The sequence below is a fragment of the Heloderma suspectum genome, chromosome 3, assembly GCF_057233095.1.
Source record: "Heloderma suspectum isolate Gila_16-S chromosome 3, 16-S_ref, whole genome shotgun sequence".
Lineage (NCBI taxonomy): Eukaryota > Metazoa > Chordata > Lepidosauria > Squamata > Helodermatidae > Heloderma > Heloderma suspectum.
In genome coordinates this window covers 124795802-124810122 of record NC_139460.1, presented here as the reverse complement: position 1 = coordinate 124810122, position 14321 = coordinate 124795802, and the positions used below count along the sequence as shown (strand labels likewise).

At 45.7% G+C, this 14321-nt stretch overlaps 1 protein-coding gene across 2 annotated transcripts in view; it reads left to right on the top strand.

The window, feature by feature from the left end:
• The first annotated feature begins 229 nt into the window (after window positions 1-229).
• LONRF2 (LON peptidase N-terminal domain and ring finger 2) overlaps window positions 230-14321 on the top strand; it is a 60059-nt gene continuing 45967 nt past the window's right edge. For both annotated transcript variants that reach the window (XM_084844413.1, XM_084844414.1), the window contains exon 1: window positions 230-1422. In XM_084844413.1, coding sequence (XP_084700539.1) covers window positions 654-1422 — 769 coding nt within the window. In that variant the 5' untranslated portion in view covers window positions 230-653. The remainder of the gene's footprint in view (window positions 1423-14321) is intronic.

Below are 14321 nucleotides of genomic sequence, written 5' to 3'. Positions count from 1 at the left end.
CGCAATACCACGCTGAGCCTTTTCGGGTGAAGCAAGCACAGCGAGGATGGAGACGGAAGAAAAAGGAACCGGCGCGATGGCGCTTGCCTCCTTCCGTCCATGCGCCCACCCCGCTTGCCTGCCTGCCTGCCTGCGAGGAAGCGTCTAAACCGCCGGCCGACCTCTCTCCGGCCACACACGTGCGCGGCGGGCGGAGCGGCGGCCTGCGGGCATGTGCGCTCCGCTCACCAGGCCGGGGACTGGGCGGGCTCAGGAGGGCGGTGCTGCCCTCAGCCGGGGAGAATGAGTTATACAACTGCTTGGCGTTGCGTAAGCGCCCGAGCCCAGAATAGTCTCCGCCGCCTGCTCGCTCCAGGAGGGGAGCGACCGAGCGAGCGCCGCCCCGTTCTCCTCCCACTGACCCCGACGCTGTCTTCTCCGGGGACGCCCGAGAGAGAGGTGGCCGCGCTGCGGGCTCGCGCAAGCCCCGCTCGGAACGGGGTCCGAGCCCTGGCGGCGCGCAGGCTGAGGATGGGGGCGATGTAAGGCTGCTGGGGTGACCCCCCCTTCCTCCTCCTCCGCCTGCCCACGGAGAGACGGAGCTCGACCATGGAGCAGTAGCGGCAGCGGCGCCCACCGCCACCACACCCACCTAAGCCCGTCTCCCAGCGAAAATGGAGCTGGGGCCCGCCATCGGGCAACAGGCGCAGCAGCGCGCCCACCCCCAGGCCTCGTCGGGCGGCGGCGGCCCCTGCCCGGAGATGCTGCAAGTGGCCGAGGAGGCTTTCCGAGGCGGGCAGTTCGCGCTGGCGGCGGAGATCCTGAGCTCGCAGCTGGCCGAGCTGCCGCAGCCCGAGCGGGGCCTTTGCCTTCGCCAAGGGGACGCGCTGGCTCGCGCGGGGCGCCTCGCCGAGGCTCTGGATTCGTACAGCGCCGCCGCCAGGTTGGCCCGGCTGCGGCCCGAGGAGCTGCGCGAGCTGGCCGAGGGCTTCGCCCTAATCATCCGCGACAAAGAGCTGCGGCTGCCCCCCTGGCAGGGGTCTGGCGGAGATGGAGGCGGCGCCGGGGGCTCTCCGGAGGGAGCGGACCCGCTGGGGGACCCCACCTACTGCCGCCCTCCAGAGCCGCTGGGCTGCCCTTTGTGCTTGCGCCTGCTGTACGAGCCGGTGACTCTGCACTGCGGGCACACCCACTGCAAGCGCTGCGCCCAGAACAGCGGCGGGGAGTGTGTCCGCTGCGCCGCCCGGCGTCCTGCCCCCGTCGCCAGCCCGGCGGCACAGCCCCCCGCCTGTCTCCGCGTTAACGTGGTCCTGGGCAGCCTGCTGGAGAAATGGTTCCCGGCCGAGAGCAGGGCGCGCCGGCTGTGCGTCGAAGGGGACACCCTGTGGGAGAGGCAGGAGCTGGCGGCTGCTCTCGAGAAGTACAACCAGGCCCTCGAACTCGGTGAGTGCTCGCCTGCCTCGCCCCCGTGTTCTTAAGGATTTCCTTGTGTTAGCCAAAGGCCAGTAGCAGCAAGCATCAAAATGACATTAGCAGTACAATCCTATCCATGTCTACTCAGAAGTAAAGCTTACTGAATTCAGTTGGGTCTTACTTCCAAGTAAATGGGTAGAGGATTGTAGCCTAAAACTCTCTGATACTGACATAGCTGCGACATGGCGTGCGTGCGGGCCGTGTTTGGCTCACAAAGGAATAACAGACCAAGTTGGATTCTTGCATCCCTGTTCTTGCCTAGGAAGCGGATTAGAGACTGCCTGATGGGGAGGCCCTTGTGTAATGTTGTGTAATGCGGGGGGGGGGGAGGGGTTCTACCCAGACAACACGAGGTCCAGGCATTTTCGAAATACTTTTAATGGGCGGTTTTATGGTATGAAATACATCTCCAGGTTGTTAAAAACAACTGATAACACTAAGTCTTGTGCATGCACTACTTGCTTCTGATGATGATTTTCAGACATAATTTCAGATCTTGGAATTGGTCTGTTGTGGAGTGAAGTGTTCTGACACAGTACCCCCCCCTTTTTTTTTTTACATGGAAATGAGAAGGAGTTCTTCAGTAACGGGCCTTCTTGGAAAACATGGGTGTTTCTCCAGATGGCAGCTTTCTACACTATCTAGTGGTATTGCACTACATGGGAAATGCTGAAAGTGGGAGGAAGTGTGGCGATTTCTAAAATGAAGCACAAATGTATTTGTGGGCTTCGGGCATTATCTCTCCCAATGTGAGCAGGTGGGGATTCCTCATGTGAATGAATGTGTGGCCATTGCAAACTGTGGGACTGGGTAAGCATTGGATAAATATCTGTTCTCTTCCCCAACTGCAGTGTGATCATGCTTGGGATATGTGACAGCCCAAAGGTGAAATAATGTGTAAGTCAGAAGAGGGAACATGAGAAGTGGATGCCATCACAGTTCAAGATTTCATGGCATAGGCACAGTTGTGATTGAACTTTGGAGGGGATGTGATATTGGAAGAATGGAATGTATTGGGTAAAGGGTTAATTTGCCTCCTCAGTTTTGTGTTGCTGGGCTCCATCCATCTTCATGCCTTGACTAGCCAGAACAAATTGGGTTATTGGACCCACACAGTACACGGCAGAAGCAGGCTAGGAATTGCCTACAATGTATAGCATTTTTAGGTCTGGCAGATGCAACCCCAGGATGCTTCACTGCTAAGTGACTCCAGAAGAAGTAGACCAGGAACATGTCTAGTGTTTTGTGAGGAATGTTAACGTTCAGTGTATAATACTGACGACAAGGAATTAACTCTCAGTCTTGATTGGCACTTGGAAGGATGCATTTGGTTTTTTAAAAACAGTTTTTTCAAAATTTTACATTTTTTGAAACATAGCGGAAATGATTTCATTTTCTTTACAAATTCAAGACAATTGAAGAACTTAAGAATATATATATATATATATATATATATATACTAAATAAATAATTGCAGGTGACAAAATCAGAATCAAATAATGTTATCCACCTAATATTAATACTGATCGTAACACAATGACCCAGTTCACATGTAATGACAACCCATGGGTTGTTTAAACTATGGCTTGTCAGGGCTGAGCAGCAGCAAGCAAGTGCGCTGCCTCCTATGCGCTTGTTGCTTCTGCTTTAAATTAACAATACAGGAATGCCTGCTCTTGGGCTGTTATTGTGATGTCCAAATCCAAAAACTCTTGAGTTGTTTAGGATTAAACAATCCAGACTTAACCCGTGGTTTGTGGTTGGATTAACTTCATTGTTTAACCTGTAAACAACCCAGAGTTTCCAGGTTCAAACGTCACAATAACAACTGAATTCAAATAATTGAATAATTATTGAATTGAAAGAATAATTGAAAGCAGAAGCCACGTGTGTGCGGGAAGCAGTGAGCTTTCTTGCTCCTGCTAGATATTGGCAATTCTTAGGTTAAACAACCCAGAAATGGCCATTATGTGAGAACCAGGTGAAACATGAGAGAGTGAAACATGCATTAAGATAGTTTGGAAGGGCACAGTTCAAGAAGCTTTGGAACAGCTTATCAGAAGAGAATCAGCAGTGTTTCTACCTGTTGGCATTTCAAAAGGTCAGACTGACCTGTGAAAGTTTTAAAGTACAATAAGCATACTCCCAAGCCTGGAACCCTATACCTAGAATATCAAGGTCCTTACTGTAAAGACTAGACTACTAGAACTGATTACAAAATATAGTGAGATCTCCAATATTCTGGCCTTAAGTATCTTTGAGACCTTTTTAGAGTCTTTAAAAAATTAAGGGTGGAATCCTATGTATGTTTAGACAGAAAAAACAGTCCTACGACTCCCAGCATTCCCCACCAACCATGTTGGCTGTGGAATGCTGGGAATTGTAGAACTTTTTTTCTGTCTAAACATGCATAGGATTGCACCCTAAGAAAAGGAAACCTATTGAACAGAATGCATTTGGACTGGCAGAGTGAAATTCCAATAATCTGGTTGCTGCATGTATTACAGAGTCAGGACCATTCTGGAATGCCATGCTTCCGGGCTTGGGAGGATGCTTATTGTACTCCAAAACTTTCACAGGTCAGCCTGACCTTTTGAAATGCCAGCAGGTAGGAACGCTCCTGGTTCTCTTCTGATAAGCTGTTCCAAAGCTTCTTGAACCGTACCCTTCTGAACTATCTGAACTAGGTGATATTCAGCCTGTTCTGGAGGGGGTTGCACTCCCCCTAAAGGATCAGGTTCGTAGTTTGGGGGTGCTCTTGGATCCAGAACTGTCACTTGAGGCACAGGTGAACTCAGTGGCATGGAGCACTTTTTATCAGCTTAGGCTGGTATACCAACTACGCCCTTATCTGGACAGAGATAGCCTAGCTACAGTTATCCATGCTCTGATAACATCTCATCTGGATTACTGCAATGCGTTATACGTGGGGCTGCCTTTGAAAACGGTCCGGAAACTTCAGCTGGTCCAAAATAGGGCAGCAAGATTGTTAACAGGGACTGGCCTGCGAGCTCATATTACGCCAGTACTTTTCCAGCTGCACTGGCTGCCAGTCCATTTCCGGGCCCGATTCAAAGTGCTGGTGTTAACATTCAAAGCCCTTAACGGCTTGGGGCCAGGTTACCTGAAGGATCGCCTCCTCCCATATGTGCCTGCCCGGACCTTAAGATCATCATCAGCGGCCCTTCTCCATGAGCCCCTGCCAAAGGAAGTGAGGCGGGTGGCTACTAGGAGGAGGGCTTTTTCTGCTGCGGCACCCCGGCTCTGGAATGAGCTCCCTAGTGAGGTTCGCCTGGCGCCTACGTTGTACTCCTTTCGGCGCCAGGTGAAGACCTTTTTATTTTCCCAGGCATTCTAGCATTTTAGCTTTCTAAATATTTATCTTTGCTGTTTTAAATCTGTATTTTAAACTCCTGCACTGCTGCTAGGTTTTATTGTGGTTGTATTGTTATATTGTGGTTTTAATGTTCTATATATTTTAAATAGTTTTATTGTGTGTTGTTTGGTTTTAATTTTTGTGAACCGCCCAGAGAGCTTTGGCTATAGGGCAGTATAGAAATAAATAAATAAATAATAAATCTTAATAGACGAAGAAGGTGACTTATATGGGGAAGGCATTTTTGCCATCTTTCAGTAGCTTATTTTTATATTTTATATGTACAACTCCTCAGATGTAACAAAGGAAAACCTTCCTAATAGAGAGAATTGTTAGAGCTGAAGTTGTCTTTGAGCTGTCCTGTTGACTTTAGCCAAACCACTACTTTCCCCCAATTTCATAGTATTTACCATTTGTGTTATTGTGCAATGTATACAGCAGGGGTGGGCAACTTGTGGCCCTCCAGATGCTTTGGTCTACAACTCCCATCAGCACTACCCAGCATAGCCAGTGGTGAGGGATGATGGGAGTTGTGGGCCAATCAGCTGGAGGGCCACAGGCTGCCCACCCCTGGTATGCAGGTACTTTGGAAACTGGATTTGCATAGAAAACACAAGTTCTGATACAAGAAAATTTTCTTTAATCGGACGTCTCTGTGAGATGAACATCAAAATGACTTAAAGCTGACGCCCCCAAACAAAAGGAAGGAGAGAGTTCATCTCTGTAAACCCAGTAAAGGCAACTAGTATAATTGATTTACCTCCTTCAGCATTGTCAACCCACTGTGGAATAGTATTTAACAACAAACAAACGCTGCACTTGGCAGTTTTGTAATCAGATGTAGATTTTTTTTTGCAGTAACAACTTTTGGTATAAAATTTAAGAAAGCACTTAGTTAAAATCCAGCAGAAAACCGTTATCTATGAAATCCCTAGAAACTTATTTTAAAAGGAAGTTTCCCCCTGCCCCCCCTCCTGCAAAACTCACTTGATTAGGCCTGTCTCTCTTTAGCAATTGATTCTTTGATCAGTCTGTTACTGGAAAGCCGTTAGCTCAGGTTAGGGTGACTGTTCCATTGTTCAGAAGAATTGTGTTTTAACAGGCTTCTGAACAATGAATGGTGCTTAAATATTAGCAGTCCCAATGGACGGCAGGTTGTTAAAAGCTTTTAAAATGCTGTTGTGGCAAAGTGCTGATATATGAATGAGGTTACTCAATTCATAAACTTGCATCTGTTTTTGTACTGTTAAGTGGCATGTCCAGAAAATGTAATGCAGCTGAAAAATGTATTTCTGGAACTATAAATTGCTTTGGTCACTCTTGTTTTAGCCGTTCTTACTGTGGTTGAGGTCATATTGGAAATGTGTGGAAAAATTATAGATAATTTTGGAAGAGATTCACTAGTTAATCATAGAAGATGAAATGGCCAACTAAGCTGCTTCCAAGATGGCAGGGTCCAGAATCCAAGCTGGATGGTGTTCCTTCATCCCAGGATCCCTCCCGTCCATTCCTGAATATGACCAGGCAAGGTTAAAAGATTAGGTTCTTTGCATTTATACCAGGCCTGGCCCTTCCAGAGGCATCATAGGGGTCTGCCAGTTGCAGAAGCTGATGTTCGCTCTTTCCTTCTTTTGGCCTGGAGAGAGCTCTGGGGCCTGATCGGTCATGGCCCTAGATAGCTCTGTAGGTCAGACTAAACTTTAATTATAATATGTAGCACACAGCTATGCCTGTCCTTTTCCTGTACTAGAGAAGTTATGAATTGGGACCCTAGTGGGTGTGTGGGAAGGCAGTAGGGCTTTTTTTAACCCTTTGCCCTCACACGGTATCTTCAGGTAGGTGTTGTTGGACTTTCTGAGGCAGGCAATTTGCCCTGGTGGCTCAGATCCATCAGCAGCAGCTTTTTCTCCTATGCAGATTGTAGTGTGCAGTGGTGGTGATCTAAATTGGGCCTCCTGCGCTTGCTTTTGAGAAAGGAAAAAGGAACAGATGTAGCAGCATGCTATGTATGAACAGTAACATGCAGTTTGGCTTGAAGCCCCAGTCCCAACACTCCTGAGGCAAGAGTGGCTGCTTGTTAGATGAATGAAAACAGAGTCCTTCCTCAGTAGCAAGAACTGCAAACGGAATTGCTTGCCAATGGGAGAGATCTCCTCCAAGGCACAAGCTATATATAAATATTTGCAGAGGTTAGATGGTCAAACAGAGGAAGTTAGTCATTTGATCACTAGTGGTGGGAAAAGATGGGTCCCTGCCTAGCTGGTGAGATGCAAATCCCTGCCTGAAGCATTCAGGCACGTGCAAAGGCAACACCATACTTAAGCATGTGTCATTTAGACAAGGCGAATAAGCCTTGCACAGCATTATCCAACATTTGTTTAAACATTGAGCTTAGAACTGCCTTTTGTACATAAGGTAGGTGACATGAGGAGAGACACACAGAGCTTCTTACTTGTTAACCTGCCTCATAGATGAGCCTGTACTTTAAAAAGTGTGTGGCAGGAGTCTGGTAAATGGAATAAAATGGAAAACAAGGGCTGGCTTAATTCCATCACATCAGTTATCAACAGTGAAATGCTTTACTGCCTTGCAGTTTATGACTCATCCTGCAGCATTTCGAGAAAAGCCTTTTCTGGTCTGTGACGAAAAGGGCCTTATGTAAAATGCACTGGTGTTCCTGCTTTGAGACAGTAGACAGTCAGAGACACATTAGAACTGTTATCTCTAACCTCTCTTGTGGCAAAATATCCCCTGTGATTTAAACCACTAAAATTGCTTGGTATGGTGTAATTCAAAGCTACGAACCTTTGCTGGCTTATGGGCAGCACATTGCCATGCAGAGCAAGCAACAGCCAGCTAGGATTCACTAACAACAATCATACAAGGGTCAAACTCTGTGTGTATAGAGGGGCTCCACACATTATGCGCAGGCAAAACTCAGCTTGCCACCAAGTACATGGTCAACAGGGAGCTGCAGGTAATCACAGCCCCCCGACAAGTGAACATGTACAATGCCTGTGTGTTTGCATAGATGTGCCTGTTACATTCCTCACTGTACATCTTTAGATGAACACTTAAAACACTTCAGGGATACATCTAGAGATGTAATATGATATCTAGTGAAGTGCTCAAAATAAAACCCAAATGAATGTGCAGAAGTGGTATTTTCTTAATCCTGCTTTCTCGTAAGCTTAGAATATAGAGAAGACTCTTCAGTTGAAAAATAAAGCCAGTTTCTAGTGTGGTTCAGGATTCACTTAAGCTGTAGATAAGGGTATGTGCTGCTTGCAAGTGACGTGACCTATGTGATACATAACTAAGACTTTTATGGTGAATTGCCAAATCTGCATTTTGATGCATTGAACGCATTTCTAAAATGCTTCGTTGCTTCTGTTTTACTATAATTCCATTACAATGTATGCTTAGTTAAACAATATTTTGCAAACATGTCTCACTAAAGACTTCAACAAGCTTTGCTAATACCTTGTACTCTCTGCGTTGTCTCAAATTATCCTGTGGAAAAATCTTTTAATGAAAGGGGATACAGACAACCATTTTACTAAGTAGCCATTTTCCACAGTGTGTGTACAATCCTTTAATAAGCTGGTCGTTTGTATTGTTTCACCCAGTGGTGAGCAGAAACTTTCTACTCTCCTCCTGTATCCCTGTATTTCTGATCTCATACAGAAATGTAGTAGGAATTTCCTCTGCACTTGGCAGGACAGTTCAGGCTTACTAAGTGGTTATAGGCACACACCCTAGGAAATAAATGGTCATCTGTATGGGCCATTTATAGTAGTTTTGTATGGGGCTGTACAAGCAGAGGTAAAGTCAGAAGAAGGTTTCCTGATGGAAAACGTTTAAATAAAACTGGTGATAAGTGGAAGCCCAAGAAAAATCCATCAGCGCACATCTCCAAGGCTGTTCCTCTGCCCTCCCCCCCTTTTTTTTTTACTAAGTCAGTCTGCCTAGTTAAGGCTGCTTTTCTGTTAATAGTAATCAGTCGGGTTACAAAAAGGTACTACCAGGGTTCTGTATTGAGAGGGACAAAAAGAGCTTTAGGGAAAGCCATTCATTAAAAAAAAAAAATCACAGAAGTAATCTGTAACTTGGGGCAGTGTTTTTCCATATTTATTTAACTCTTCCTTAGGCTCTAGCATTGCCCTTGTTGCAATTTTGAACACAAAAGTGATGAGATCCAGCCCTAGCTGAGTTTTGTTAGGGGATTTAGAGGAAGAGAGAGAGAGTGAGTTAGTTTAATACATAGAGGTGGGTTCTGTTATAGTGTAACAGCAGATACCAAAGTTGGAAGGGGAAAGGGGTGTGTGTGAGAGAAGGAGAAGAAGTGAAGATGGTAAAATCCAACTGGAATTAAGGGTCTGGGGGTTCTATCCAATTATGATCACTTGATGATGCAGTGAGTTTGCCAGAGGAATGAGGAGGGAGGCAAGTTTTGGTAATTCCCCCACAGCATTGCCAGGATACCCTCTGGAACAGATTTAGGGGATGAAGATGCAGGAGGAATCACCGAAAACCTCCTCCTCCCTGTTCCATTGGTAGGTGTGATCCATTGGCCAGGAGACCACCATTGATGGAAGGCGCCTGTCCAATGGGAAGGAGACATTTTGGGGGTGATTCCCCCCGCCAGTCCGCCCGATGCTTCCCAATCTGCTGGGGAGTTCTGGGGACCATCCGCAGCAGATTTGGTGATGAAATGGGAGTGAAGAAGGGAAATCACTGCAAATTACCCCACTCCCTGTTTGCTGTCAAACACCATCTCAGAGGAGTGACACTGGATACAACCCAGGATCTTGAAAATTATATTGAGTGTGATGGAGAAACAGTAAAAAAAGAGCTAGAGAGAAGACATATGCTGATAGGTTCAGAAGCATTCTGAAATGACTGATGAAGAGAGACTGCAAGGGAATTTCAACAACCAATTGCATACTGGTCACAACTTTTGAAGAGGTTATTAAATATAATTAATGACTCTCTCTAAGTGTGGTTCTAGATTGGTCCAGAAACAGCAGCTCTGCCTTTAGCTTCTCCTCATATGTAATTTGAGAGGGTACTGTTGTACCATGACTGATTCTACAGCAGAGTTCCCAAATGACATTTCCTTCCAATGTTAAGCTATGTGTAATCATGAGTAACGTGGGCCAGTAGAGAGAACAGATTTTTAGGAAATAAGTATCAGGCACTTGATTGAGGCCGCGGTGGCCTAGTGGTTAAGACGCTGAACTGCAGACCGGAAGGGCGGCAGGACAGCAGTTCATGACCCGAGTGCTGCGTGATGGAGTGAGCTCCCATCTTCAGTCCCAGCTCATGCCAACCTAGCAGTTTGAAAGCAAGAAATTGCAAGTAGATAAATAGGTACCGCTTCGGCGGGAAAGGTAACAGCATTCCGCGCACCTCGGTGTTCAGTCATGCCGGCCACATGACCACGGAAGCGTCTTCGGACAGCGCTGGCTCTTCGGCTTAGAAATGGGGATGAGCACCGCACCCTAGAGTTGGCTACGACTGGCTGGGGACACCTTTACCTTACTTGATTGAGGACAGTTCTGGATGGCGGATTTCAAATCTAAATGGAAAAGAGAAAGTCTGGTGTAACGAAAAGAAAAAAAAAAAGATTTCAGTACTCTTGCTTTTGTGTGTATGCAAGACAATAAAAGAGAAATAGACTGTGTTTTGAGAGTGCTGAATTTGCAAAAAGAGAATTCCAGTTACACTGGGATATTCCCACTGTTGTAACTGGCATGATTCACAGGAGCTGATTGAATGGAAAAGTGTACCAGGATTGCCTGATAGTACTAGGGAATGCTGAGTAGGCTTTAAAATATTTTTTTCCACGTAAATTGCTATAAATAGGCCCCCTGCTAGCTACCGAATTCCTAGACAGCTTTGTGTACTTTGGACCTTTATTGTGTCTCCCAGCAGGCACTCCTGTTGCTGGAATAGCAAGCAGCTCTCTTCTCTCAGATCCCCCCCCCCCTTGCTTTAAGTGTCTCAGTATGTGAACTACTTTAGGAGCTGACAGTCACTGCAGCTTTGCTTTATATTGTTGACACTGTTGTTTGAGGTAAGAACAGTATTGGAGTGTCAAAATGGGCAAGGAACATGCACAGCCAAATTAATTATACCATCCAGAAGCTCTGAAATATATTGGAATAAGGATATGTGCCTAGTAGTCCAGAAACAACATATCCCTCCTGTCATCCTGTTTATTTTTGGGAAGATTATGTGGGTGGATTATGCCTTACTTGGAATGCTGTTGCCCAAGAAAAGTATGTGGATATATAAAAATAAGATACGGGCAGGTGGTTAGTTTTTGTTCTTAAATCCGGTTTCCTTTCCTTAGTGGGAATAAAGAGACATTCAAGGAAAGGTATTTTTCATTGGAATGCCTATCAGTTTTGCTCAGATCTTGAAGGTTGTGCTAAAATTGCACACTGGTGGTAGTGGGCACTGTTGCTGTTATGGACTCACTGACCCTCCCAGTTCAGATGCCACTTTATTACCATACATGCTAGAAGTAAAAACAAATAAAATGGCTTCTCTGTGTAATTGTGCATGATGGTATCCATACAGTTACCATCATATGCAATATAGTTAGTTTGTCTCCATGTAGTGGCCATTAAAATAATAAAAAAAACACTATGCAATTGGAGTTACTACATAACATTGCTGTGCCAGCTTTACTTTTACAAAGAGAGAAAATCTGATATTTCATTCTTCAGGGGCTGCTATTGGAGAGAGCCCTTTGCTTTGATTTGGAATGGTGATTTCCACAAGCCTTTCATGCATACTGCATTGGGATGGGGAGATACTGGTATTGCAAATGAATTATTTAAAAGGCAAAGGTAAAATGGCTTTGCCACGTAAGTTTACAGAGACAGGCATGAGGCTGTCCTTCAGCATGCAAGACCAGTCATCTCTATTATATAGTCAGAAAAGATATATTGGTAAAACAATTTCAATATAATACTTGGTGGTGCTTCCTTCTTTTTATCAACTTTCAAGTGCAAGAACTAACCATCAGCAGCCTTTGGTCATAGCATCATAGTTCTGTGGTAAAGCACATGGGTTGCATTGCGGAAAGTCCCAGGTTCAGTCCCTGACATCCCAAGTCACATCCAGAGATCTTGGGGAGCAGATGATGGGCAAGAGTCCTCTGCCTGAAGCCCTGGAATGCTGCTGGCAGAGTAAACAGTACTAGACTAGACCGACAAAAAGTCTGACCTTGTATAATGCAGTTTCCTAGGTTTGGTTTGAATCTGAGTCTTTTTCTCCAATATATATGACTGTGCCTCAACTTCTGGCATTTTGTCAGGTCAGAAACTTATTTGGCACATGTTAAAGGTTGAAAAAGCATATCGTTACTCAGGCGTAGACTTTGAACTCTTGCGTCTAGACATTGGGGCTCAGGAGTTGTCCCAACTCTCTCTGCTGCTGGCAGCAGGACTCTGCTTCACAATCAGCAAAGGAGAAGGGCTGTAGTTCAGTGGTAGAGCACCTGCTTTGCATGCAGAAGGTCCTAGGATCAGCCCCCCTCATCTCCAGGCAGGGCTGAAAAACAACTGTTTGAAAGCCTGGAGAGCTGCTGCCAGTCAGTGTCAACAGTACTGGGCTAGATGGAACAAATGTCGGAATGCAGCTAAGGCAGTTTCCTGTGTTCCTAAGGGAAGAAGATTGGAATACAGCCTCCACCATCACCCCTCTCATCTGCGTGGTTTGGGTTACTTCATGGTTGGGGTAGGGAATACATTTTTTCATCATCTGAAATAAGTAGCTTGGCTCCCAGTATTTTAAATCTGGCTCTGTCCTCACTTCCTTTCTATTCTTTGCCTCGTTTTCACAAGAAAAAAAGGAAATGGATAAACAAAAGAGTCCCCCCCCCCAAAGTCTTGGTTAATATATAACCCAGAAGCTAAAAGTGCTTATATAATTTTGTTTTTTCTTCGCTTGTTTGCCTTGATATACTTGTATGTAAACAGTGTTCATGTGGCAATGGCAAAATGCCCTACATGCCTTCTGGACTAAGGACTATTGGTATTCTTTGACCTAGTAAGCATGTCTTATCTTATTATAGGTCTTAGTTGAGGTTTTAATAACATTTCAAGGCATGCACATGCCATCTTTCCTAGTGCTGTTTGTTCACCTGAGAGGAACAAACAACTTTGAACAAGATTGGTTCAGGTAGCCAAGGGGATCTGTTCTGTATATACTAATTCTTTGCCTTCTGTGCTGCTCCCCCATCCAAAGCAAGACAGCTGTGGGAAAAAAAGCAGGAGTCTATCCACCACTCTCAGTAAAATTTGACAGTCAGAGCTTTAAAATTATTGTTGTCCTGGCTAAACGTGACTGAGAAGCAAACAAATATGTTTGGTGCTTTGAAATGGGATGATGAGACCTTTAGAAAGGAAGTGATCATCCCACTCCTTTTCAAAAGCATCACATTTGCCATCTCTAAAACCAGCTGTTCTAGTTTAGTACACGTGCGCAGAAGAATATCATGCAGTGGGAGTTATGGTTACCTAGAGACTGTCAGTAGCTCTCATCTTTATGAGGCAGTGTGAAAAAATTTCATGTGTTGGCTTATTTTTTTACCATTTTACTATATCTGTGTTAACTACCTAGGCACTTCTGTTGCTGAGCTGACTGCTACTAGGGACATCCTGGAGAGTGGGGGAGCACCAGCCCTCTTTCTCTGCCCCAATCCCCAATGCACCGCACAGTACCACCTACCTTCTTAGCGGTTCCCTCTTTCCAGGCATCAGGTGTTGCCAAATCCCAGTGTTGGGGACACTCTGACATCATTGCTCCAGGAAAAGGGAGCTACTGGGAAGGTGAGTGTACAGAGCTTGGGCCTACCTTCTCTCGTGCCTCTTCCCAGGTATATTGGGGTTGGAATATTCAGCCCTAGCATGCTTGGAAAGAAGGAATCATTGAGAAGGTAGGCAATGCAGTACAGTACTCAGCACCCCCTGCCCTTGCCACTTCTTTCTCAATGTCCAGATTCTGGCCTCATTGTGCCAAAGAAGAGCAGGCCTCCAGCCATTCCTCCACTCTGTCATTCTTGATCAAGACATACACATCGGAGTGTAGTGGAAGTAGAAGAACTGGCCATTAAGATATGTAAACATTTCTAGATGTTGTAAGCTGCAGTTTGATACATCCTTACATGGGAGTAAGTCCCACTGAATTCTGTGGGACTTATTTTTGAGTAGATTTGCATAAGAAGACACTGCTAATTTGTTAAGTGCATTACAGCCTCCCCTGATCCCCACCCCTCCAGTAACTTTATTTATTTATTACATGTATACCTTTCTTCCATCATGGAACGCAAGGTGGCTACATGTGGTTCCCAGGTGGTCTGCCCTCCAAGCACTGACCAGATCCAAACCTGCTTAGCTTCAGCAAGGTGGCTGCCTCATGTGCCTTCAGACTATGCCCTGGGACTTGGTATGGTAGGTTGTCATTTTGCAGGCAGTGG